The 25,202-nt window shown below is 43.8% G+C and overlaps 1 protein-coding gene across 3 annotated transcripts in view; it reads left to right on the top strand.

Moving 5' to 3' along the window:
• map4k2 (mitogen-activated protein kinase kinase kinase kinase 2) overlaps positions 1 to 23,310 on the top strand; it is a 34,839-nt gene extending 11,529 nt beyond the window's left edge. Inside the window, exons 9-32 of one of the 3 annotated variants that reach the window (XR_016114291.1) lie at positions 1,173 to 1,304; positions 1,398 to 1,460; positions 1,537 to 1,618; positions 1,688 to 1,798; positions 2,287 to 2,365; positions 3,004 to 3,062; positions 3,138 to 3,193; positions 5,693 to 5,731; positions 6,065 to 6,098; positions 8,020 to 8,176; positions 8,248 to 8,414; positions 9,556 to 9,597; positions 9,704 to 9,788; positions 9,863 to 9,942; positions 11,834 to 11,894; positions 11,973 to 12,096; positions 13,738 to 13,796; positions 13,872 to 13,975; positions 14,065 to 14,224; positions 16,973 to 17,041; positions 17,128 to 17,237; positions 17,312 to 17,382; positions 17,459 to 17,514; positions 22,699 to 22,779. Coding sequence is in view for 2 of the 3 variants with exons in the window: in XM_088990835.1 (XP_088846961.1) it covers positions 1,173 to 1,304; positions 1,398 to 1,460; positions 1,537 to 1,618; positions 1,688 to 1,798; positions 2,287 to 2,365; positions 3,004 to 3,062; positions 3,138 to 3,193; positions 5,693 to 5,731; positions 6,065 to 6,098; positions 8,020 to 8,176; positions 8,248 to 8,414; positions 9,556 to 9,597; positions 9,704 to 9,788; positions 9,863 to 9,942; positions 11,834 to 11,894; positions 11,973 to 12,096; positions 13,738 to 13,796; positions 13,872 to 13,975; positions 14,065 to 14,224; positions 16,973 to 17,041; positions 17,128 to 17,214; positions 17,312 to 17,382; positions 17,459 to 17,514; positions 22,699 to 22,786 (2,065 nt within the window). In the remaining variant the exon portion in view is untranslated. Of the gene's footprint in view, positions 1 to 1,172; positions 1,305 to 1,397; positions 1,461 to 1,536; positions 1,619 to 1,687; positions 1,799 to 2,286; positions 2,366 to 3,003; positions 3,063 to 3,137; positions 3,194 to 5,692; positions 5,732 to 6,064; positions 6,099 to 8,019; positions 8,177 to 8,247; positions 8,415 to 9,555; positions 9,598 to 9,703; positions 9,789 to 9,862; positions 9,943 to 11,833; positions 11,895 to 11,972; positions 12,097 to 13,737; positions 13,797 to 13,871; positions 13,976 to 14,064; positions 14,225 to 16,972; positions 17,042 to 17,127; positions 17,238 to 17,311; positions 17,383 to 17,458; positions 17,515 to 22,698 lie in introns of all 3 variants that reach the window. The other 2 variants (XM_088990835.1, XM_088990836.1) reach the window with 2 other exon arrangements.
• The last annotated feature ends 1,892 nt before the right edge of the window (positions 23,311 to 25,202 follow it).

Genomic DNA, 25,202 nt, shown 5'->3' with positions numbered 1-25,202 from the left:
CAGTGTGTGACCAATAGTGACGTTACGAACAAGGCGGCGGGACCTTCTGAAACTGGCCACTTCCGGGTTCATTTTTTTTCAGATTTTGGACACTTTAAGTCATTTTTATTGGTGTTTTGCATTTGACTAAAAATAGCATACTGCGTGTTTTGGGTATTTCAGATGCTATAAAACGTTTTTCAGTTAGGAGAAAAAGTGATGTCGGTTGTCCTTTAAAACATAAAATATAGCGGTGGAATCTTTGTAAAATACGCTCAGTAGAAGTCATTTGAAGCGATTTTACAAACTATGGACACAACTTGTCCGTAGACGTCGGTTGTCCTTTAAGGATTGATCATCCGAATATATAACAGAACAACACTTTAAAATTAAGTAATGGATGTACCTACCACAAATGCTCCCTTGCTTAATTGATGGTAAATATCCCTTGCTGATGATTTTGCTCCAGTCGTCGTTTGTCCGTATACTGTTCGGCATGTTGCACAATGCAATGTTTGCGCTGTGTCGTCTGCTACAAGCCACGTGAAATCTTCTTTCCGCGATGCTTTTAATGTATGGTTACATTTTGTAGCGTCATAAATTTTGTTCGCTTCTTTTGAATCTTTCTTCTGGAGCTGAAGTTTTGGCTTTATTCCTAACCACTTATCCATATTTCTTGTGTTCTCTGTGCGTCTACTTTGGAAAATGATATGCAAATGAACCCAGAAGCCTGAAGTTATTCGATGCAGGCTTCTGATTGGCTGCCGAGTATGCAAACTGCCAAACGAACCGAAAATTTCAAACTTGTTTTTCTTGAAAAAGTTGTCTGCCACCCGGGCAGAGACGTTCTGTAAGTTGTACGCCCGACGTAAAAGTTGCACGCCCCGGGTGTCCGGGCAGATGTTATTTCAGACACTGATTATACATTTCATTTCAAAGCACCTCTCAAAACTCTCAATGACATTTTACAGTCACAGTATATGTTGGATAATTGGGCCTACTTTGATTGTGAAAGTGTTTGGCCAGATGATTGACCTCCAGGACTCTGTCTGGCGTGCCTATAAGGGGACAAATGTCAATTGACGAGGCGATAGATGACCAATAGTAGAAGGTCCAGAGTACGCCACCAGGTGGAACTCCGCTATCCTTTGAAAAAGCCGAGGAGAGAGCAAAAGTTATCTGCCTGCGTGCAGGATGGCTCCGGAGGTGGCGGCTGTGGAAAAGAAGGGCGGCTACAACCACCTGTGCGACATTTGGGCCGTCGGCATCACCGCCATCGAGCTGGCCGAGCTGCAGCCCCCCATGTTCGACCTCCACCCAATGAGGTGAGACGGCAGCGGCGTCGTGTCGCGCTCCCTTCCTCCTTCTTCTTTTATGGTCATCAGCCATGTTGACGGGCTCCGGATTTCATGTTTCAGAGCTTTGATGCTGATGTCCAAGAGCAGCTTCCAACCGCCAAAGCTCAAGGAAAAATCTAAATGGTGAGTTTTAACAACCCGTCGCCCCATATTTATGCTTTCACCGTTGGTCTTCAATCCTCTGGCGTTTGCAATAAAGGTCTCCAGTGTTCCAAAGCTTCGTCAAAATGGCACTTATCAAAAACCCCCGCAAAAGGCCATCCGCCGAGACGCTGCTACAGGTTAGCGGGTCTAGCTTTTGCTGTTGCCCCCACCCCCATGCTGACGGCTTCTTCCGACTCTCCCTCCAGCATCCGTTTGTGACGCAATTGTTGACCCGCAATCTTCTCGTCGAGCTGCTGGACGCTGCCAAGAACCCCGAGCTGCATGCCTCGCACAGCATGGACGACAATGAGACGGAGGTCTGAGGCGACAGCGAGCTCTGCCCTGTTGCCCTCCGTGTATACTAGCTAACACAATAAATTAAAAAATATTGTTTTTTGCTCGGGGCTACATTATAGTTATGGTTTTCGACAAAGTTTGATTTGCTTTTGCGGGCCGAATAAAATGATGTGGCGGGCCAGATTTGGCCCCCAGGCCTTGTCTTTGACACCAGTGCAATAAATAGTGTTCATTTTTGAGGATTTTATGTAACCGTACTTCTCGAGCAGACAAACAGCCACCTTTTAGAAAGTCAGAGCCACTTCTTGGCTATGAACGTACGCTTGCTCAAAAGGCCACAAATGAGATGCTAGTCACAAGTTCCATGAATAATTTGAGACAGTACAGGTCAAAACAATGTCGCAAAAAACAAAATGAAGTCAAGTTTAACGTCTGATTTGTTTTGGTTTTTTTTTCAATTGAAACGTGTAACTTCCCCCCCCCCCCCCCCCCTGATGTGTGTGAACAGATTGAGGCTGAAGCTCCGGACAAGATCCGGTCAGCGGGGAAACATCTGCCTGTCGAGAGAACCGTCTCTGAAGAACAATGTGAGTGCTGCCAACAACAACATGAGGGGGCAAAGCGTCACTGCAAATGCAAAACGACACCCCTGCCCCCCTCCGTGATCAGAAATGCTGAATAAAATCAGTTTGATAGATTATGGACTTGACACTCAAAATTCTATATTTAAGAAAAAACGTTTTCATTATTTAATGAAAACGTTTGCAAATTTTTCATTGCTGTTCATCATACATAAAATGAGGTCATGAAATAAAATTTTCTTCATTTCAAATTAAGTATCTATGGTTGAAATAAAATGATTTTACAAGTATTTGTATATTCACAAAACTGTGTAAAAAAAATCAACAATTTAAAATGTTTACATATATTTAAAAACATGTATACAAGCGAATAACTTCTGGGTTGAGTGAACGCTGGCGCGTGTGACTGCCGCTGCCTACCCACAGAAAAACTTATCCTGTGACTGTAAAGTGACCTCGAGAGTTTTGAAAGGCACTTGCAAGTGAAATGTTTTATTATTATAAAGTAATTGCAAAAATACAATGTGTGATGAAATGCATTTTTTTTTATCAAAACCTTTCCTGGTGCCCTGCCGTATAATACATAGTGCTTTTTTTTGTGTTTTTTTTTTTTTTTTGTTTGTTTTTTGTTTTTGTTTTTGCAGTCGGCCAAGTGAAATTTGGGCCACCGCTGAGGAAAGTGACCGAACCTTATCCTGATCTGGTAACATCAGCTTTGCCAACCGAGGCCCCCTACCAAAGGAAGCCTTGCCAACATGCCGCTTTTTCTCCCCGACAGGGCTCGTACGAGGACGACGATGACTGGGGTTTGTCCGGAGACGAAGACGACTCACCGTAAGAGGCCTTTTCCGTGTCATATGACATCCATCTTTGTTGTGTCTTACTTTGAAAGGCCTAGTGGGCCACTGAGAGAGAGAGAGAGAGAGACAACAGAAAAATGTCTTTTCCATAAGATTATGCTTTATTTTTCAAGACATACACCCATGAAGTACCTTCGTCAACCAAATTAGCCAAGTAGCTCGCATGGTGAAAGAAGGAGAAAGAATGTTTTTAGAATTTCCTTTTACTGTATTCCTTTCCATTTACTCTTACTTTGAAAGGCCAAATGGGCCACCGAGAGAGAGAGAGAGAGAGAGAGAGAGAGAGAGAGAGAGAGAGAGAGAGAGAGAGAGAGAGAGAGAGAGAGAGTATACCCCCAAAAGCCTTTGTTTTCTTGAAAAGATGACCCTGCACCTGATACGTGAAGTCATCTCCTGTCGAAGAAGTAGTGCGTAAGCCCAGGCTCTACTGTAGTGCCTTATAGTGTGGTGTGCCTTATATTTGGAAAGCTGTGATCTATTTATTGATTATATTTGGAAAACTTTTACATATTTACAATTTATATTTGGAAAAAGTCTATGTACTTATATATTTTATTTGGAAAACTTTTATATATTTACGTCTGTGTAAGCTGTCAGTCTTTATTATATCTGGAATACATTTATGTATTTAGATATGTACATTCGGTAAAGTTTTCAATATTTATATATTATATTTGGAAAACGTTTATACCAGGGGTGTCAAACTCATTTCACATGGTGGGCTATATATGGGCTCGGTAGATGTCAAGTGGGCCGGACCGTTAAAATTATACCATACATGCTATAAATAACCAAATATCATTCCTTCAATACTGAAACTTGTTGAAAACACACCAAACACAAAGGTTTCCCATGCATCTCTGTAAAAAAATATGACATGGACCATTTTTCATAGAAAATTCTACACTCCTTATCTACTTTTCTCCGTTTGGATAATGACATTTTGGTGTTGAAATCGTTGTATTCTTCCACGTTGATCAAAACAGCACCACTCTACCCCCTAGTGGACAATCGTTGAATTGGACGTCATTAACAATACGAATTCCATGTCGTTTTTGCATTCTTTCCACTTTTAAATTATTCTGCGGGCCTGATCAAACCTTCTTGGGGTCCGGTTCCGGCCCGCGGGCCGTATGTTTGACACCTGGTTTATACGTTTATATATTATGTTTGAAAAACATATACAGTGATACCTCGTCTTACAAACGCTTTAGCTAACAAAATTTTCGCCTTACGAACATTAAATTCGCAGGAATATAATCTTGGCATACAAACTATTTTTCGGGAAACACACGGAGCGCCCCAATGAGTGATGTGTCGTTCGCGAACGAGACGCTTCTTGGAGCTCCTAACAAGGAGCTGAAAATGGCAGCCGGCTTTGTTTTCCTCGATTCCCCGCCCCCAGTCTTTGGTTTAAGCCACACAAGATTGGTCAAGATCCGTGGTAGAGGAGGGAGGGGACACACACACACACGGCAGTGAGTGGGGGGGGGGGGGTGACAGAAACACACACATACGAAAGGGAGACGAGAGAGCTTGAAACAAAAAACAAAAGTGAAAAAAAACAAACGTGAAATGGTGAGAAAATGGATAGAAAACACAGTGAAATTTGGACTCTTTTCAACTTTATTGATAGTTCAAAGGCAGTGTCGACTTCCAGGTTAGAATCTTCCATCAATCAGGCTCCACAAATAACCCGCACAAGCCATCTGTACAATTTGAAGAGAACATACAAGAAAGGGAACCAGCTATTAATGATGTTTCTAGTGTATCTGCCTGCCTCTGTTGCTGTTGCAATATCTCAACTTCTTAGATGTACAACCCAGAGCTCATTGAGACACTCGATGCAAAAAGGTATCCATCAAGCCATGGACCATCACAAAGGTAAATAAAACGACTTTATTATACCGTACAGTTTATTTCTTTAATTACAATACCATTAGCACATTTGTTGTACATAAAATAAAGTATATTGTGTGTAGTTTTAAGGCTTATTTAGTTGAAAATTATGTTTTATGGGGACCTGGGAACGGATTATTCTCATTTTAATTGTTACCTATGGGAAATTAATGTTTGTAATACACACGTTTCGCCTTACATTACGCACACTTTCTGGGAACCAATTAAGTTAGTAAGTTAACGTATCGCTGTATTTGATTTGGAAAACTTCATTGAAGGTGCACCTTATGGAAAAAAATTGCAAATACACCATTCATTGAGGAGTGTGCTTATACTCCGTGGTGCCTTATACACTGGAAAATATGGTACTTAAAAACGACAACCAAGTGGAACCTTGAAATGGGCCGATTGATCAGCAACAAAGTATTGCCCGCCTTTTTTTGCCTACGTTTGTGTTTGAAAAACAATTTGTGAACCGCGGTTCCTTCCCACTCCCGCCCCGGTTCCTTGCCCGCCATTGTTCTGGCCTGCTGAGGCCTAGAGGCCAGATAAACAGCAGGTCTTCCTGTTGCAGGAGCCTGCTGGAATGTGTGGAGCAAGCTCTGCAGCTGAGGTAGGCCACGTCCATCCTCTCCAAACACCACCCCATTTTGTTGCGTAAACATCCGCTCCCCTGACCTGATCCACTGGGTTTGTGTTTAGCCTCTCCCCCTAATCCAGATCCCAATTCTTAAAACTCCCGCCGTGATCGCTCATCATCTGGATTTTTTGCGATTGAGCGCAAACCCACTGACGGGTCCTCGTCTTTGTGTGCTTTTCCTTGCGCTTTGTTCGTCCCGGTCAAGTCATCCGACACTCGCCTCATTCCGTCTCTCGGTTGATCTGACCCAATCGAAGGCTGACGACATTTTTTTCCCTGTCCCCCCGGCCCCCTCCTTTTTTTCAGGAGTTTGACCATCAGGAGAGCGCCATCTGTTGATGTGAGTCACATTGCACATGCGCACAAAGAAACTGTACTCGATTGCGGTTTTATAATAATAATAATAATACATTTCATTTCTAAGCGCCTCAAGATCACTTTACAGTCACAGGATAGGTTTTTCTTTGGGTGAGCAGCGGCAGCCACACGCGGCAGCGTACACTCAACCCGGAAGTAACTCAAACAGATAGAAAGAAAGCTAGCTAATGGATAGCTAATAGATAGCCAGACAGCTCACAGCCAGCTAGACAGCTCATAGCTAACCAGCTAGCTAATGGATAGCTCATAAATAGCCAGATAGCCAACAGCTAGTCAGCTAACAGCCACCCAGCTACCCACTGGGCTGTATCACGTTGGTCAACCTGTCCACAATTTTTCCATCTTTTAAAATCTCCTTTGATTTCTCGCTTTTGCTTTTGGTCGTAGCTGCCCTTTTCCAGGCTGTTTGAGTTCATAATATGAACATTGCTTTGATTGAGCACATTATGAGAAGGGGGAAATGATTTCCTCATCTGACCCGATTGCCCCGAACTGCAACCTCAAATCTTTTGAAGCTGTGCGGACAGTAAATTGGTACTCAACCACATTGAATAAACAATCTAAAGATTGCGCAACAATTCAGGAAGGGGCGACTTAATCTATAAAAGGAATTACCCAAACGGGCCCAAACAAAGCACAAATCTGCATCCCGTATGCCAGACATGTCCGAAGTCCAGGTTGGGGGCCAAATGCGGCCCATTGGTCAATTTTCATCCGGTCCACAGCCTCCGTTATCAAATCAATAATGTCTGGCCCGCATGTAGAATGAATACATGGTACAGTAGCGTTGTTAGCTGTGTGTGCTAAGTGCTGCTATCTAGAGGCTCAATTAGGAACAGAAAATTAGTATATTTGAGTCATTGATGGATTGAGCCCCCTAATTTTCTAAAATGCCGATTTTCAAAATTTTGTCAAGAAATGTTCATCAAGTCACGCCAGGACGTCTTGCCTTGCTCGAGAATCAAAACGATGGCTTCAGATTCGGAGAAGATGCTTTCTTGTTACTCATCCAGTTATGAATATGATTCAAATAGTTCTGAAGGGGAAAGCATAAATGTTAGCAATCGATTAAAGAAGTCCTCCCGTATCAATTCGAGCTGTCAGGACTCCAATGTAGCGTCCCAGAAAACGCACAAGATGGCGCCCAAGCTCCATTGGAAATAGGCTGATTTGTCTGCTGGGAATTTGTGTCAACTAGTTTCAAATAATAGTTTTGGTGCAACACTCAACGATTCACCATCGCATTATTTATGTGTTTTCCTTCTAATTTTGCTATGAACACGGATCAACACGAAGTTTTCAAAATGCATTGTGTGTCGCTTTCTCGGTCAGGCGCGTTCCTTCCGTGACGTCACGTCAGGAATCGTCACCAACTCGAAAACAACAGGGCCTGAATCATCAGCGCAAGTCTTAAAACGTAAAATATAGCTACATGCGGTGGAATCTTTGTAAAATACGCTCAGTAGAAGTCATTTGAAGTGATTTTACAAATTGTGGACACAACTTGTCCAGAGGCGTCGGTTGTCCTTTAAGATAACTGAAATTTAAAATCAAAAATGAAACCCAGAATGGCTCGCTGAAATGTATTTCAATTAATTGCTGTTATATGTCAAGAACATCCGCCAAGGTTGGCTACCACCCTACATTTTTAACACACTAAATCTGGCCCCCTTTGAAAAAAGTTTGGACACACCTGCCATATGATTGAAAATCTCAAAAAGCAATTGAAGCCATTCATTCCTCAACCCGGCAGGCGAAGCAAAGTTTAACAAAACTAATGTACTGAAATAAGGCTGTGTGGAGGGGCGAAGGTAGTTTTGTGAATACTTTTTGGATGCACCGTACCTTGTACAGAATTTGACGTAATCATTTTGTTGGGGCAGGCGGCGAGAAAGAGTGGCTTGTTCAGCCCGACGACAGCCTCCCTGCCCGCCTTTTGCTCCTTAAGCATCAACACCGCCGACGGGAATACGACGCAGAGGCCGAGCTGTACGCTAGGCCCGGACTCCTCGGTGGCCCCCGATTCCAGCCAATCCTCCGGTGCGTCCCTGAAACGCCGCGTCCTCCATGTGCGCCTCGCCGGTGGTAACGTGTCAAAATGCGTTCGTCAGCCATTTTGGCCCGCTGCTCGGCCACGCGGGACGTCCGTGGGAGCTGCAGCGACCCATGTCCGCCCGCGGGGGTCGCCGTGTCCGCAGAGACGAGGAACGCCGGCACTGAGAAAGAGACGTCCCTCTCTCCCGAATGGAGCACGCTGAGGAAAAAGTGTCAGCAACCTGTGAGTTCCCACCTCTTCCACCTTCACCATCTTCACATTTGCCTTCTATGGAAGCGGTTTCCTCATTGAATTGGCTTTGAGGTTCAAAATTTTCCATGAAAACGTTTTTTTGCGGCTGCAGTCCCCAAGCACCCGTCCGCAGACCGCCCAGAGATAAACCTGACATCTGCGCGCAAAAATGGCCGCTGTTGGATGCAATCGGAGTCCCCCCCCTTGATCTTAATGAGACTGTAGAAAAAGACAAACTAAAAAAAGAAGCTGGCAAAGGAGAATGAGAGTTCCGGGCAGTCAAACGCGCAGCTATGACATGCAAAGGCTGAAGCGATTTGGAGAAAGAGAGCCTCCTCCTCTCGCAGCGTGGATGAGGAAGCTCAGGGATGACAATTTTCCACCAATCTGTGACTTTCCGACTTTCTCGGACCAAATGACCAGATAAAACTAAATATGTATTCTCACTTTTTCGCTGTTCATTTCCTGTTTTGGGTTGTGTTGGCGGAAAGCGCAATTTTGATTGGATGATACTGACGCCAGTTGGCGGAAAGCGCCATTTTGATTGGATGATCTTGACTTATGTGCCGTTGATGCCAAAACAGGTAAACGCCCCCTTTTGAATAGGCAGACGAGTAAAAACAAAGAGAGAAAAGATTAATTTGATAGATTCTAATTTGCAATGAAACAATACCATCGATGAAACAGGCGAATGTCAGTGGCACTATGACAAGCCCCATGCTAACGTTACCATCAATATCTGTAAGAGGCAGCAGAAAGCAAGCATGCAAGCTAATGAGCAGTGTGTGGGCCAGCTAGCAGTAACATTGTTTTACCAAGGAACAGAAAACCATTCATATTAATGGTGAGTTTGGCACCGCTACGTCCGGACAGGAGGGGGATATATATATATATATATATATATATATATATATATATATATATATATATATATATATATATATATATATATATATATATATATATATATATATATATATAGGGCTAAAGCTACCAGCAAATTTTAGTTCGCTGACAAAGCCTCTTGAATAAGAAGCGAAACGTCCAACACCTTCAAAGAAGTACAGATGATGGCTGAAGAAACCTTCTCATCGACTTTCTTTGCATTATTTGTCTTTCTTGATATTTTTAGAGGGCTGATTTTCATGGACTTCCTCCCACGCCTCAAGTCCCCGTAAGTGTCAAATCCAAGCGCACGCAACTCTCTTAACACACACGACACGCTAAAAGCTAGTTTATGTAGTTTGGTGTGCATTTTTTTTTATGGCTACGTCCTGTAGATGGGGGCCTGCTTCTCCAAAGTCTTCAATGGCTGCCCCCTCCAAATCCACTGCGCTGTCACCTGGATTTTTCCCAGGACAAGAGGTAAAATATTCATTTGGTTTCCCAAAACAAACGTCGTTGAACATTGACAGCCATCCTCGATGTCTCCCTCTCAGACCAATACCTTCTTCTCGGGGCAGAGGAGGGAATCTACACACTCAACCTGAACGAACTTCACGAAGATACACTCGAAAAGGTACCTTTTGTGGTGGTGGTGGTGGGGTGGGGGTTAACAGAAGACAGACCATGGGGCATTTAGGCAATTTGCCATCTTGTTTCCATGTTTAAAACAAATGTTATCTATGGATTCTGCAACTTCTCAGAGAGGACGCAGCGTCGTGTCATTTATGGTCATACCACTTCTGAGACGTGAACTATTACCTGTAGAGTCCCACAGGGATTAGTACCAGGCCCCATCTAGCTCGGCATCTGCGTGCTTTTGCTCCGTGATGTCATACGCCCTCCTGCGGGGATGTCGTAAATCACAGGTGTCAAAGTCAAGGCCTGGGTGGCCAAACCTGGTCCGCCACTTCATATTATTCGGCCCACGAAAGCAAATTAAGCATGTCAAATGCTGTGATGGTTGCTAAAGCCCGAACCAAATTGTGAAATTGTCCCATGTAAAGCACAATAACAATCATTATTCTTGCTTTCAAATTTGAAAACTAGTTATTCATTCATATGCTGTGTACTCTATACATAATATGTGGAGGGGATGAAACATTCTAATGGCTTCCTCAAATTCAAAACAGCCCTCAAGAGGAAACCGTCGCAACAATGTGGCCTGCAGCAAAAAAAATGACTTTGACACCCTTTTCGTAAATACGTGTCAACTGCGGGTACGCGAATCCCTTTGAGACCATTTGGGATGAAGGGCCACCCAAATAAATGTGACTTGACTTGTTGAAATGAAAGGCAGTAACTCACTTCAACAGAGTGCCTTGGCATTAGCACGCCTCATGACCATTTATATATTAAAAAAAAAACAAATATTTTAATCTAAAAAATGCCCAACTTTTGTTGCCAAAAGATACAACTTGCTTCTCTTGTTAGCACTTTAAACATCAAAATGTTTCTTTTTAATCTGACAAGTATACTTTAGGGACTTTAAGATCAAAGTACACTCAAACCTGGGTTTTTGAACGTCTCGGTTCTTGACCAATTCGGTTTTCGACCCAAAATGTCTTTTTTTGCCTTGGTTTACAACCTAAAATGAGTTCTCGAACTGAGCGCACCTGAATGCACCACTGGACTCCCCTCTGCTTATCTGAAACTTCTTCACGTAGCGTTCCATTGTGAGTGTTTGTATTCTTCAATCACAATTAAAAAAGAAGACATTCATTACATTATCATGGGAAATGTTTCGGTTTTCCACCAAATTGGTTTTCAAACAGGTTTCTGGAACATATGGTCGAAAACCGAGGTTTGACAGTTACTTTTTGTGAAAACATAGGTTATTTTCATGATGGATTTAATATAAAATAATTAATATTTATGCAGGCAGTGACTATCTATCCAAAAGCAAACACACACACAAAAAAGGAGCGTCAGCGCAGTGCGCCGATGCGTATGTGGAACTGTCGCGGCTTGGAATTGAAGCAGATTTATGTGGGACAGGAGATGTGAGAAAATCTCTTTACGCAATGGATGCTTCATATTTGCTTTCAACATTTAGCGTGTAGTAGACGTGCCCATTCCACCATGACGTCCTTGATCCACTGCAGAAAAGGATGCTTTGATCCTCTCCTCTTTCATCTAGAAGTGCTTCAGATCAAAAAGAGGGTACAGCAAGTGCTGAAGAATGAATGACTGTCTTTGTGTTGTCATATTATTTGTTAATTTTGTTTTTTTTCCCAAGATGGCGGCGAGTGAACACGCAGCGGCTGCTCTCTCACCTGGCAAATAGGCGTTTTCGTGTTTATTATGTTTGTCAAAGTCATTATAAGTGCCTTGTACTCTGGGTCCGAGAGGACATTAATTTCATCTGTGCTGTGTGTCATGCATATTAACATATTTGACAATAAAGCTGACTTTGACTTGACACACGCATACACTTTTGTCCGTATTTGACTTCCTCTGTCTCACAGCTGCTCCCCCAACGGTGCACGTGGCTGTACGTGATGAACAACGTGCTGATGTCCGTGTCAGGTAATGCCGTCTGTCTCACACACCCACACAAACGCGCCATCGAGTATCCCGCGTTCACTCTCACCCATCCCACATCAGGAAAATCGTCACAGCTTTATTCCCACAGTCTGCCGGCCTTGTTCGAGCAGAAGGGACATCTGGCCAAAAAACACGGCAGTCTGTCGCTGGGCACGAGCCGTTTCGCTGAGAAGATCGGCACCAGGTAGCCCATCTCTATTTTATAGCCAAATAAATGATCATACAATATAATACAATACATACCATCCATGGCGCCTCCATTTTTGGATGACTATTTTGTTTGGCGGTATGGTGTTCTTTTTTTTCTTTTTTTTTTTAATGTAAACTATGAAATTCCATGATGCTCGCTAAAGTCGGAACCAAAATTTCAAATTGTTGTATGTAAATCACAATAACAGTCATTATTTTGTACTTCAAATTTGAAAACTAGTCATTAGTTTTTTGTGCGCTCTAGATGTAATAATATGTGGAGGAGATGAAACATTCTAACGGCTTCTCGAGAGGAAACCAGAACTACAATGTGGCCCGCCGCAAAAACATTTGTTTGACACCCGTGGTTTAAGACAATTGCGTACACCAAGTGTTGTACCAAAATAATCCATACAATCAACAAATTTATAAAAAAGGCAGTTGAAAGACCAAAAACAGTCAAACCGAAAACAATAAGTCTCCCTTTAACCAGTCCAGAGGCAAGTAGCAGTATTTTGGCCCAACTGAGATCCTTTAATGGAGAATTGACTGACCAACCATGAATAGTGAAGGCAAAAAAAATGACATTTTGACGTGACTTGACTTAACACTGTGATCTGCAAAAAAAGTGGGATGGAAAATCCCAAATTTGTGACGCCGTTTTCCCCGTCCACCGGAGCTACCTTATTTATAATAATAATAATACATTTCATTTATAAGCGCCTTTCAAAACTCAAGGACACTTTACAGTCACAGGATATTTTTTCTGTGGGTGAACAGCGGCAGCCTAACGTGCCATCGTTCACTCAACCCGGAAGTAACATAAAATGATCATCATTACACAACAACAACAATAATAATAATAATTGGAGATAATTGGATGTACCTCTATTCGTCTCGCAGTAGAGAAATTTACATTTCACAGCAGCAAAGTTATGAAAGGAAGAGGAAAGAAAAAAAGAAGTAGAAAAACAAAATAGAGGAGCTGCTGGAAAGGCAGCCACTCTCGCGGCGCCATCTTATAAAAAAAAAAAAAAACTAAATAAATAATATGACAACACAAAGTCATTCATTCTTCAGCACTTGCTGTACCCTCTTTGTGGCATGAAGCAGTGTTAAATGGAGGAGAGGATCAAAGTGTCCTTTTCAGCAGTGGATTCGAGTATAACGTGCACACGTGTATAACGCGCACCCATAATTTTTAATTAAAAATCGCTATAACATTTTGCTTCACTTTTTATCGGCTCAGACCAGGCATTGTGATAAAAATCATTTATTTACAATGTAAACATTGAATGGAAACTTTGGATATTGGTAATTGTGCAAAACAGCAATGCTGAACTCGTGTTTCAGTATGGGCGAGGAAAGGAAATGAAGTATAGCTAAAGAAATGGTAATTAATAATAAAAAAAGGAATGTGCATGATCCCAACGTCTTTTCGAGAATCGAAACTGAAGGGTGAGAATAGCCATGGAAATGCTGCATCCTCCTGATAGGGATAAAGCATTAAATATATGAGATTTTTTTCCCAGGCCTTGTTTATAACGTGCATCCAAACTTTGAGTTCTTTTTTAGGTAGAATATTTTGTGCGTTCTACTCGAATAAATACGGTATTTACGTCTGATGTCTTGACAGAAAGTTTGCCTTATCCATGAAGATCCCCGACACGAAAGGCTGCAGGAGATGCAACGTCGGTAAGGCTATGCCCATTTTGCAATCCCTCGCGCGTCCGATCTGCCCTCACCCGGCTCACCGTTTTTGCCTTGCAGCTCGCAACCCGTACACTGATAGTACATTTTTATGCGGAGCGGTTCCCTCTGGCCTGGTCCTGCTCTTGTGGTACGAGCCCCTGCAGAAGTTCATGCATCTCAAGGTTTGACGGCCGTTGCCCTCAGAACTAGTTGGGGGAGGTGAGGGATGCCAAGATCTTTCAGGATCTCATATTCTCCGTTCCATTCCAAGCACTTGGCGGCCAAGTTGCCCGACTCCCTGGCCATATTTGAGATGCTGGTGCTGGTGACCGACGAGTTCCCCCAGTTGTGCGTCGGGGTGAGGGACTACGCCAACGGCAAGCTCAAGTTCAATATCATCCAGCTGAATGGCGCCCCCATTTCAGAACCAGGTACAAATTGCCCAAAATCTATGTGTATGTATGTGTTTGTATGTAATAATAACAATAATTATAATTTAAAATAATTAGATGTTTTATTTATAAGTGCTTTTCAAAACACTAAAGGACAATTTCAAATTTTGGTTGGGACTTTAGCAAGCATCATGGAATTTCTCAAGTTTGATTTGCTATTACAGGCTGTGAAAGCTTGACTTTGACACCTGTGATCTAGCGATTGGCCAGCGAGCTCAAGACAAAGAGAGCCACCGAGCAAACTGACAAGCTCGCTAGATAGATGAGCATGGCACTTGACATGCTTGGTTTGCTTTGGCGGCCGAATAAAATGATGTGGTGGGCCAAATTTGGCCCCCAGGCCTTGACTTTGACACATGTGCTTTACAGTCACAAACATAAGAACAATAAAACCACAGATCTTTTCCTTTCGGCTCTTCCCTTCAGGGTTCGCCACGGCGAATCAGTGTCCTCCATCTAACCCGGATTTGTGTATCCTCTTCTCTCACACCAGCTACCTTCATGTCCTCTTTGACCACATCCATAAACCTCCTCTTCGGTCTTCCTCTCGGTCTCCTGCCTGGCAGTTCAAGGCTCAGCATCCTTCTCCCGATATCGTCACTCTCTCTCCTCTGAACATGTCCAAACCATCTCAGTCTGGCCTCTCTGGCTTTCTCTCCAAAGCCGCTAATATGAGTTGTCCCTCTAATGTACTCATTCCTGATCCTATCCAACCTGGTCACTCCCAAAGAAAACCTCAACATCTTCAGCTCTGCTACCACCAGCTCTGCTTCCTGTCTTTTCTTCAGTGGTACTGTCTGCAGTCCAAACATCATGGCTGGTCTCTCCACCGTTTTATACACTTTTATCCTAGCTGATACCCTGCTATCACACCTGACATTTTTCTGCAGCCGACCCAGCTTACCTGGACACGCTTCTTCACCTATTTTCCACACTCTTCATTGTTCTGGAGAGTTGACCCAATGTACTTAAAATCCTCCACCTTCTTTATCTCTTCTCCCTGTAGCATCACTCTTGCACTTGGATCCCTCTCATTCACACACATACATTCCGTCTTGCTGCGACTGGTCTTCATTCCTCTCCTTTCCATGGCATATCCCCACTTCTCTAGTTTCTCCGCCACCTGTTCCCCGTTCTCGCTACATATCACAATGTCATCTGCAAACATCATGGTCCAAGGAGATTCTTGTCTACCATCGTATGTCATCTTGTCCATCACCATAGTGAATAAGAAGGGGCTCAGAGCTGACCCTTGGTGGAGTCCCACTTCCACCTTGAATTCCTCAGTCATACCGACAGCACACCTCACAACTGTCTTACAGTTATGATACATGTCTTGTACCGCTCTTACATACTTTTCTATCACTCCAGACTTCCTCATGCAATACCACAGCTCTTCCCTGGGCACCCTGTCATACGCTTTCTCCAGATCTACAAAGACACACTGCATCTGTCGTACTCTTTTTTGGCATGAAGCCATACTGCTGCTCACAAATGTTCACTTCTGCTATTAGTCTAGCATCAACTACTCTTTCCCAGACTTTCATTGTATGGCTCATCAACTTTATTCCTCTGTAGTTAGCACAACTATGCACATCTCCCTTGTTATTAAAAAACGGGCACGAGTACACTTCGACTCCATTCTTCAGGCATCTGTTCACCATCTAAGATCTTGTTGAATAACCCGGTCAGGAACACCACCGCCACCTCTCCAAGACACTTCCATACCTCGATTGGTATCATCAGGCCTGAGTGCCTTTCCCCCCTTTATCCTCTTCAGCACCCTCCTCACTTCATCCTTGCTAATGCTTGCTACGTCGTGGTCCACAACGCTCACATCTTCAACTCTTTGTTCCTTCTCATTTTCCTCATTCATCAATTCTTCAAAGTACTCTTTCCATCATGCCATCACACTACTGGCACCTGTTAATACATTGCCATCTGTATCCTTCATCACCCTCTCTTTGTCTCTCTGTCTCGCCAGCTTGTAAAGACCAGTCTCGCCTTCCTTGCTGTCCAGCCGAGCATACAAGTCATCATAGGCCTATTGTTTGGCCTTTGCCACCTTTACTTTAACTGTGCGCTGCATCTCCTTGTGCTGCTGTCTACTCTCGTCCGTCCTCTCAGTGTCCCACTGCTTCTTTGCTAACCTCTTTCTCTGTATACACTCTTGCTACTCCCCATTCCACCACCAAGTCTCCTTATCTACCTCTCTTCCACTTGATACGCCAAGTATTTTCCAACCTGTCTCTGTGATTACGTTCGCTGTAGTTTGCCAGTTATCTGGAAGGAACTCTTGCCCACCCAGTGCTTGTCTTAACACCTTCCTAAAAGTCATGCAACACTCTTCCTTTTTCAACTTCCACCATTTTGTCCTCAGTTCTGCCTTTGGTTTCGTCATCTTCCTCACGACCAGCGTCATCCTACACACCACCAACCTATGCTGTCTGGGAAAAGTGCAAAAGTTATTTTGAGAAGAAAGTTTATTTTCAATTCAAAAAAGTCACATATTATAGAGAATGCAGTGGGACTATTTCCACAATTAAACATCTTGACTTTATTGTTCAACTCTTTACTTTGAAAATATCATTTCGATTTTTAGCCTGCAATGTAGACTTTCGATTTGAAAGACAAACACAATAAAACATGACGAAAAACAAATGTAGCTGTTTTTAATCGTTCAAAATCTCGTCGATTGCTAAACACCTTTGCAATGTTTCTTTACAGAAAACGGAGCTGTCGAGGCCGTCCAGGTCACCCAGTTGGACCGAGACACCGTCCTCATTGCGTTTGAAAGTCAGCTGGCTCCATTTTTCAACAATGAGCTCTCAATTTACCAGCCACGATTTGTAATTTGCAACATGTGACTTTTGATTTGACAGAATCGGTCAAGATTGTCAACCTGCAGGGCCTCCCGTCCAAGGAGCTCGCTGCCGAAATGGAATTTGACTTCCCCATTGAAACGCTTGGTAAATCAAATTATTTCAAAGAGGTGCTTTTTTTTGTCCTCGTTGTTCTTTTTATTTATTTTTTCCTTGCAATTAATTTACCTTCCGTGCATTGCAGTTTGCTTGCAGGACAGCGTGCTGGCTTTCTGGAAACACGGACTGAAGGGAAGATGTTTTCACTCCAATGAGGTGATGGAGCATCAAGATGTTTTGCCATCAATCGATCACTCACGACATGAAATCGGACTCGGTGCTCTTTTTGCAGGTAACGCAAGAAATTACAGACGAGAGTCGAGTATTCCGAGTTTTGGGAACCTGCCGGTATGTCAACCTTCTTTTATCCAAGAAATAAACCGTGGTTGTAATATTGTGAGAATACACACAGACTTTTTACACACACACACAATGCATATTGCGCACACATATATACTGAAACTTGAACTCGCACCGAGTCTCATTCGCTATTCATATCGACATTGTTCACTAAATGACCAAATCAACACGAAAAGATTTATTGCAGGCGTGTCAAAGTCATTTTTTTCCCGCGGGCCACATTGTAATTATGGTTTCCTCTAGGAGGCCGTTATGTATTTGGGGAAGCCGTTAGAATGTTTAATCCCCTCCACATATTACATACACAACAAATTTAATGAATGACTGCCATCCCCGAATTTATTTGGAAATTGAAAAGCATGACGTGGAGCGCTATTCCCGAATTTGTTCAGGTTTTGGTTTTCCTTGTGGGGTGGTGCCGACTAAGTGCTGGCCAGACCTCTGGCAATGTTTTTCCCTTCCACGAGGTGTGAGCATTTGCCTTTTGTCCATGTTAGCGCTTTAACAACAGCTTCAGCTGAAGCTGTTGTTAAAGGGGTATGTAAATCAATCTGTATGTATTGTATTGTATTGTATTGTATTGTATTGTATTTTGTACAGCCGCCCCCATTTCAAGCTCAGATAACTCCAGACCCATATAACTTAGGAATTAACTTTTTTTCTGATAAAAGAGAGTCTAAGGCAGGGGTGTCAAACTCATTTCAAATGGTGGGGCACATATGGCCCCGGTAGATGTCAAGTGGCCCAGAGCATTAAAATGATACCATACATGCTTTAAATAACCAAAATATCATGTCTTTCATTAGTTTTGGTGTGAAGAAGCACAAGAACATTAGGAAAATGATGACATTTAATGATCATTCCTTTTACACAACATTTCGTTTCATGAACAAATGTGCAATTGACTTTAATCATTCACACATATGCATTGCAACTGATCCCAATGATTCTACAATGGCACAAAACTTTAACAATACATTGGTATCTAAAATATAATAATGCACTTTAAGATTAAATGATATTTATAAAGGAATGCATTTTTAAACCATTGTTTTTGTTCCTGATATTTGGCATCTGTACAAGCCTGTACAAGTGTGACGGGTGTCACAACAGCGACTGTCTTCATCTCCACGATGCTGCCGTATTAATGAGACCAGACGCGTGGATGTGTCTTTTTATTTCTTTTATTTCTGCAACACGGTATGGCAGAAGGGATGGGTGAAGTCGCATGGGTTTCGTCTTGTGATTAACTGCGCAATAGAAAAGCACTATGAAGCACATGTGCTTCAAAGTTCCACTCGACAAAACGTGAAGTAAATAAGGACACAAAAAGTAATCTGGACTCGAAATGAATAAGGGAACTAATTAGATAACACTAGACAGTACAAAAGGGGAAACAAAATAAGATATTGTCATGAAAATGCGCGTTAATCGAGACCACCAGAAAATTGCGACTCACCCTGAATCTCCTCGAGATTGTTCTGGAAACTATGGGCGGGACATGGTGCCACACTGTGCGCCGTTGCGTCACTTCCTTCATAATTTAATAATCTAAGTGCACAACTCCGTTACACAAGTACATCAATAGCAGGTGTCATGTCCTGACTAGCTGACACTTTCACAATGTCATTCTTGTTCGTGAGCTTTGAACGCATTTTTGTTTTATTGATATTCATCACTGAGAAGATTTGTTCACAAAGGTAGGTTGTTCCAAACATGCACAAAACTTTAGCAGCCAGGGCTGTTTATTTGGGGTACCCGGGTTGTAGATACTGCTAAAATGTGTCCAGACCTACGGAGGCAAATTTGCCCTTCAAATCTGCATCACATTGCAAATCAATTATTTCTAACTGGATTTCGACTGGTAGATCAGAAGCTTTAACTGTGAAATGTGAACGAAAAACTGAAAATTCTGTCTCAAATTCACCAAATACCTGAAAAAGTTTCTCAAACTCCAAACGTAATCCTGCAATCTTGTCTTTGTACCGCCTCACTGTAGCATATGTCACACTGCTACAGAATGTTGCGACAGGTCGTAAAGCAGCGGTGACGTCACGACCGCAGGTAGATTAAGATGGTGGCACAATAAACACGTTGACAAAGCAACTCTCCTCCTCTCATTCCTCCGGACACAACATTGGCGACGAAGATGGACTTCTACACAGCTCCCCTCCCCTCGTTTCTCGCGCTCCCCGGTGAGCCACCAGTCCCGTGGTCCCGCTGGTATGACTCGTTTACGACGTATCTGACGGCGACCGGACTAAACGAGGCAAGCGAAGCACGCCGAACGGCTATGCTAATACACAGTTTAGGTAGTGAGGGGCAGCGCATTTTTCGCTCTCTTGGACCCGCGAAGACATACGGGGATTGTGTCAGTTTATTGGCCCGACATTTCGCCCCACCCCAGAGCGTCATTGTCCGCCGGATTGCCTTTCGTCAAAGACGGCAACGCACGGGCGAGCCAGTGCACCACTACGTGGCCGATTTGAGGTGTTTAGGGGCCCTCTGTAAATTCGGCCGCTTGGAGGAGGAAATGATAAGGGATCAACTAGCGGAGCACACAATTGATCCCAAGCTACGGGAAAAACTACTATTGTCGCCTGATGACCTCCCACTATCGAAGGCTGTGGAGATGGCGTTCCAATTGGAGAACGCAGCACAACTAACGGCTCGGCTTGTGAACCCACCCACACCTTCACACTCTCCCGCGGTGGCACAGATTGTTTCTCCAACCTCGCCACTCCCAGAAGCCACCGCCACCTACGACTCCACCTCTACATACGACGGTGCAGAGATAAATGTGGCCAGACGTCAAGGGGCCGATGCACGCACGCCTTGTGCCAACTGTGGGTCAGCCTCGCACCCCACACGTGCGCCCACTTGCAGAGCCACCGGACAACGATGCCAACGCTGCGGGAAGATGAATCATTTCGCAAGGATGTGCCGCTCTGCTCCCACCTTCACTTACGACCGTACCGAGATAAATGTCGTCAGACATCAACGGGCCAACACACGCAGACCTTGTGCCAACTGTGGGTCTGCCTGGCACCCCACACGCGCGCCAACTTGCAAAGCCATTGGACAGAGATGCCAGCACTGCGGAAGGAGGAACCACTTCGCCAGGATGTGCCGCTCTGCTCCCACGTCAACATACCCGCCACGCCGCTCACCAGACCAGCCGAGGCGAACCACCATCCACTGCGTGGGCTCGCGCGCCAAGCCATTCAAGTGGTGCACAGTGGAACTGGATGGAGTGAGCTTACCACTCCTGCTCGACACGGCAGCCTCCAGGTCACTGTTGAACGTGTCCACAGTTCGACGGCTATTTCCTCATCTCCAGATCGAGGCCAACGCTGAGGACTTGTTTGGCTATGGCCAAACTAAGATTGGTATGGTGGGCACTGCCACCTTCACAGTGCGCTATGGCTTGAGGACTCTCCCCCCCTTCACCTTCCAAATATCCCGTCATGGCGCCAACCTCTTGGGCTTGGACTTGTTTTGTGCACTCGGCTTTTCCATCTCTGACAATGCGGGTGCCACAATTCACCCCCAGGCCAACGGGGGTGGAGAAAGCTCCAACCAAGCAGACGGCCTGCCCTACTCTTCCTCAGCCAGCAGAGGGCCCAACGAGAAGCGCCGGACGAAGCAACGCACACTTACTGTGTCGGACTGGGTCCGCATTCGCCGGCCGTGCTGCTCTCACAAATTGGACTCATTCTGGACAGCACCAGTCCAGATTACCGCCCAAAGCGGACCGACCACCTTCTGTCTGGCTGACGGGTCGCGTTGGCATGCCAGCCGCCTAAGGAGAGTGGCGGCACCGACCCCCTCGAACGACTTCTCAAGCAAAGACTACTGACGTCCTGTCACACATCAGAGAACACCGATGGGACGCCTCGAAGAGCGTCGTGAACCAGCCGTGCCCGTGGGGCCAGAGCCTCGGCCAGCTCGCGTTCGCCTTTGCCCTTTGGTAATTTGGACAATTATCACATATTTTGAATATTCAGACCCTAGCCAGTGCTTAGCCTATCGCGTGGCAGAATAACCCACACGGCTAAGCAGGGAAACCGGCAGTCTACCCGGTTTCCCTTGTTACAAAGTGTTTTTGGTTCCTTCAGGGAGGGGGGGTAAATGTAGCATATGTCACACTGCTACAGAATGTTGCGACAGGTCGTAAAGCAGCGGTGACGTCACGACCGCAGGTAGATTAAGATGGTGGCACAATAAACACGTTGACAAAGCAACTCTCCTCCTCTCATTCCTCCGGACACAACACTCACGTCCGCATCGGGTCTGGTCACACACACATCTTTCAGAGAGGGGACACGAGCGAGCGGGGTTGCCACTTGCCAGTTGCGTGTTGAAACCGAGGTTGGAAAAAAAACACAGCTGTTTTCCTCTACGTTGGTCGAAACAGCACCACTCTGCTCCTTAGTGGACAACCCTTGCATTGCACCTCGTTAAAAATATGAATTCCATGTCGTTTGTCCATTTCTTCCACTTTTAAAATCCTGCGGGCCTGATGAAACCTCCTTGGTGCCGTATGTTTGACACCCCTCGTCTAAGGTTTTTACACTGAATTGAATGTTTCTGTAGTACTAAAACTCAATATTCTTTGGGTCCTGCAATCTGAGTGAAAATGACTAAAAACCCTGGCACTGGACTGGACACATTTTTGCACATGTCTGGCTGTGAATGAGTTAATGAATAACTAGTTTTCAAATTTGAAGTGAAAAAATGACTGTTATTGTGGTTTACATAGCACAGTGTGAATTTTTAGTTTGGACTTTAACGAGCTTTATGGCACCTGACATGCTTGATTTGCTTTGGCGGGCCGAATAAAATAATGTGGTGGACCAGATTTGGCCCCCGGACCTTGACTTTGACACATGTGCATTATTGGGTGCCCTAAAATACAAAAGGAATAATCCAATATGAACACTAATTGTGAGCAAAGTTAACTTCCATCATGCTTTATCTTGATCAGAGGTTTATTCAAACTTATCAGAGTTCTTCCGACGAAGATAAGAATGATTTAGTCATACGACAAAAGTTGTTTTTCCTTTTCGGTGCCCTTACAATACCTTTTACATTACTATGAGCCTTATCCTACCTAACGCAAAGCGAGTTGGGTTGTCAAACTGATTTTTGTCTATTTCCCCTTGGCTCTAGTGACATCATTCTTCAAAGCACGCCGACCGACGAGCCCGCAGCGCTGAGCAACGTCTACATTCTGACAGGCCACGAAAGCAGCTATTGAAACAATTCTTCAAGAACCAACACGTTTCCCCTTAGACTGCGTGGTGCAACTGAGGCATCACGACTGCACGAGACTGAATCAAGCCAAGTACTTTACAAGTTGTTCCTAAATATGAATAAATGCGGTTGTCATTTTATAAAATAAATAGATGGCAAAGACAAATACTCTCTGTAAATAGCAGCTGTTTTTGTAGTTTACTGAACTCAACATGGGCAACCTATGAATGGGAGACTCCGATTAAGTTGTAACATACATTCCACTACACTGGAAGTGTTTGTCTGTCATATTTATACTATTTATAGAATGCGTACTGTATAGATAAACACTCACTTGTCCCTGAGATACTTGAAGGCATTTTGCATGCAACCATGTTTTGAAACTCATAACATTTTTACACTACAGTTGATTTTTTTGTAACAAAAATATTCAGATTTTAATGTCACTCATATTCTTGACAGGGGTTGATACTGGACCTATTATGAACTATCGTACAATGTATTGAAATTGAAATAAACATGATTCTGTTCCTACGTAAAAAAAATTGTTGTTTTTTTCTTGAACGGTCATTCATTCATCTTCTAAAAAGCTTATTCCTCACTGGGGTTGCAGGGGGGGGGGGTGCTGGAGCCTATCCCAGCTCTCTTACCTTTACTTCTAAATGAAGTCCATGCGCCGCTCCTTCTGAAGAAAGGCATCGATAACTTCTTTGTAGAAGCCTTCCTTATCTTTCTTCAGTTTTAAAAGTCTCTCTATTTCTTTCAATTTAGATATGTAATCCTCCATTCTGAAAATACGGCCAAGTAACGCGAAAAAAATGACTGGATGGTCGCACTTAACTTGCTAACTGTTTGCTGTAGCTTGTTCTCACTAATTCTATTCTTCTGCAGCCTAGGAGGCGCAAGAAGAATCTCTGTAATCACCAGCGCCCCCTGTCATGAGGCAGGAGAACTGTGTGCCTCACCTATGCACAATTTTGATAAAAAAGGAAATAAAATAAACACTGTAGTACAGTGTTTATAATGTAAAGTGACTGTACATTATATACACCAGCGAAACTGTAGAAATGTAGTTCATATACCCAAAGTGTTTGAACACTAATAGCAATATCCAGAGGGACAGCAATGCGGTCTCACTGCAGCGCAAGCCAGCACAGTTAGTATAGTCATTGCGCAATCCATGGTGAGGCTCAGGCGGCTGCTGCCTCACCGCTCGTCTCTACTTAGTATTTGAGCGGTAAATGTGAAAATTCAGCGATTTTGAAAAAAATCCCAAAATGGTGAAGTTAAATGGAAAAGAACTTTAAAGTGCAAATCACTAAATAAATATAACTGTTTAATTTATTTTTTCATTTGATATTTCCATGATGACAAGTGAGGCACGGCCTCACTTGCCTCCCCTGACACGTCAGTGGTGATTAGGTATGCTACAGTGAGCTATATTCCACCGCGATTGTTTCTGTCCAGAGAACCGAGCGCACTCTGTACTCGCAGTCGTGTATCATTGCATTTTTGTGAAGTACGTCATGGTTTTCGGTGGGATTTTCCAAGCTATTGAAGGTGTTAAGAAACTTAGATTGTATCCTCATTTTGTGTAATGCTGTAATACTGAGCTGATCTGGCAACCCAGCCACTACGCGACATCACGTGACTTGACAGCGATCAAAGCCCGTGTTTTGTACGTTTTGACTTCTCGTACGACGATGAGCGCAGTGGCTGCTCTCTGTGCTCCGGCAAATAAATATCCTACTTGTATGATCTAAACAAGAGGACCATCTCGACTCTTTATTCTCCCAAATGCATCGCGAAAGCGCTGAAGATCTCAACGGAAGGAAATAAGTATACATTTAGTTCGCCATTTTAAACATTGTAAGATGAACATTAAAGTCGTGATTTGTTGTGTAGAAATAGTGCTTTGTTTTCAACGAATGAATGAGCGAACGGACATCGAGTGTTCGATGGGTCAGCTGGTTCTTATCACACAGGGGAAGCGAAGGAATACAACATGGCCAAGGCTGTATGGAGGAAGTGAATGCTACAACAAAAGCCAACGCTGTTGGAGGGGAACGCAACTTGAGATATCCGCTTGCCCCGCAAAGAGGAAGATGACATCACAGACCAGTGAAAGAGAGGGATACAATCAACTATTCATTTCTTTGTTGAGCCCAATTTGAATATGCATGGTAGTACCTGTTAAAAATGGGCTCCTGTCTCTGTCTCCCCTGTCCCTCACTCCTGACTTTGAGGGCACACGAATATTTTCTGTCTCAGAGCCGATAACCATAATTCTGCATTAGATCAAATTATTAGGAATAAATCATCTGTGAGTAACTTGCCGGCTTCTTCGGTGATCTCTCTCACAACGAGCACGCTAATCGTTAGGTTACAACGTTGCGCAATCAGGTAAATATTTAATTCTG

Source organism: Hippocampus bargibanti, linkage group LG02 (genome assembly GCF_051943395.1).
Source record: "Hippocampus bargibanti isolate YZ-2025 linkage group LG02, ASM5194339v1, whole genome shotgun sequence".
NCBI lineage: Eukaryota > Metazoa > Chordata > Actinopteri > Syngnathiformes > Syngnathidae > Hippocampus > Hippocampus bargibanti.
This window is presented reverse-complemented; position numbering and strand designations above follow the sequence as displayed.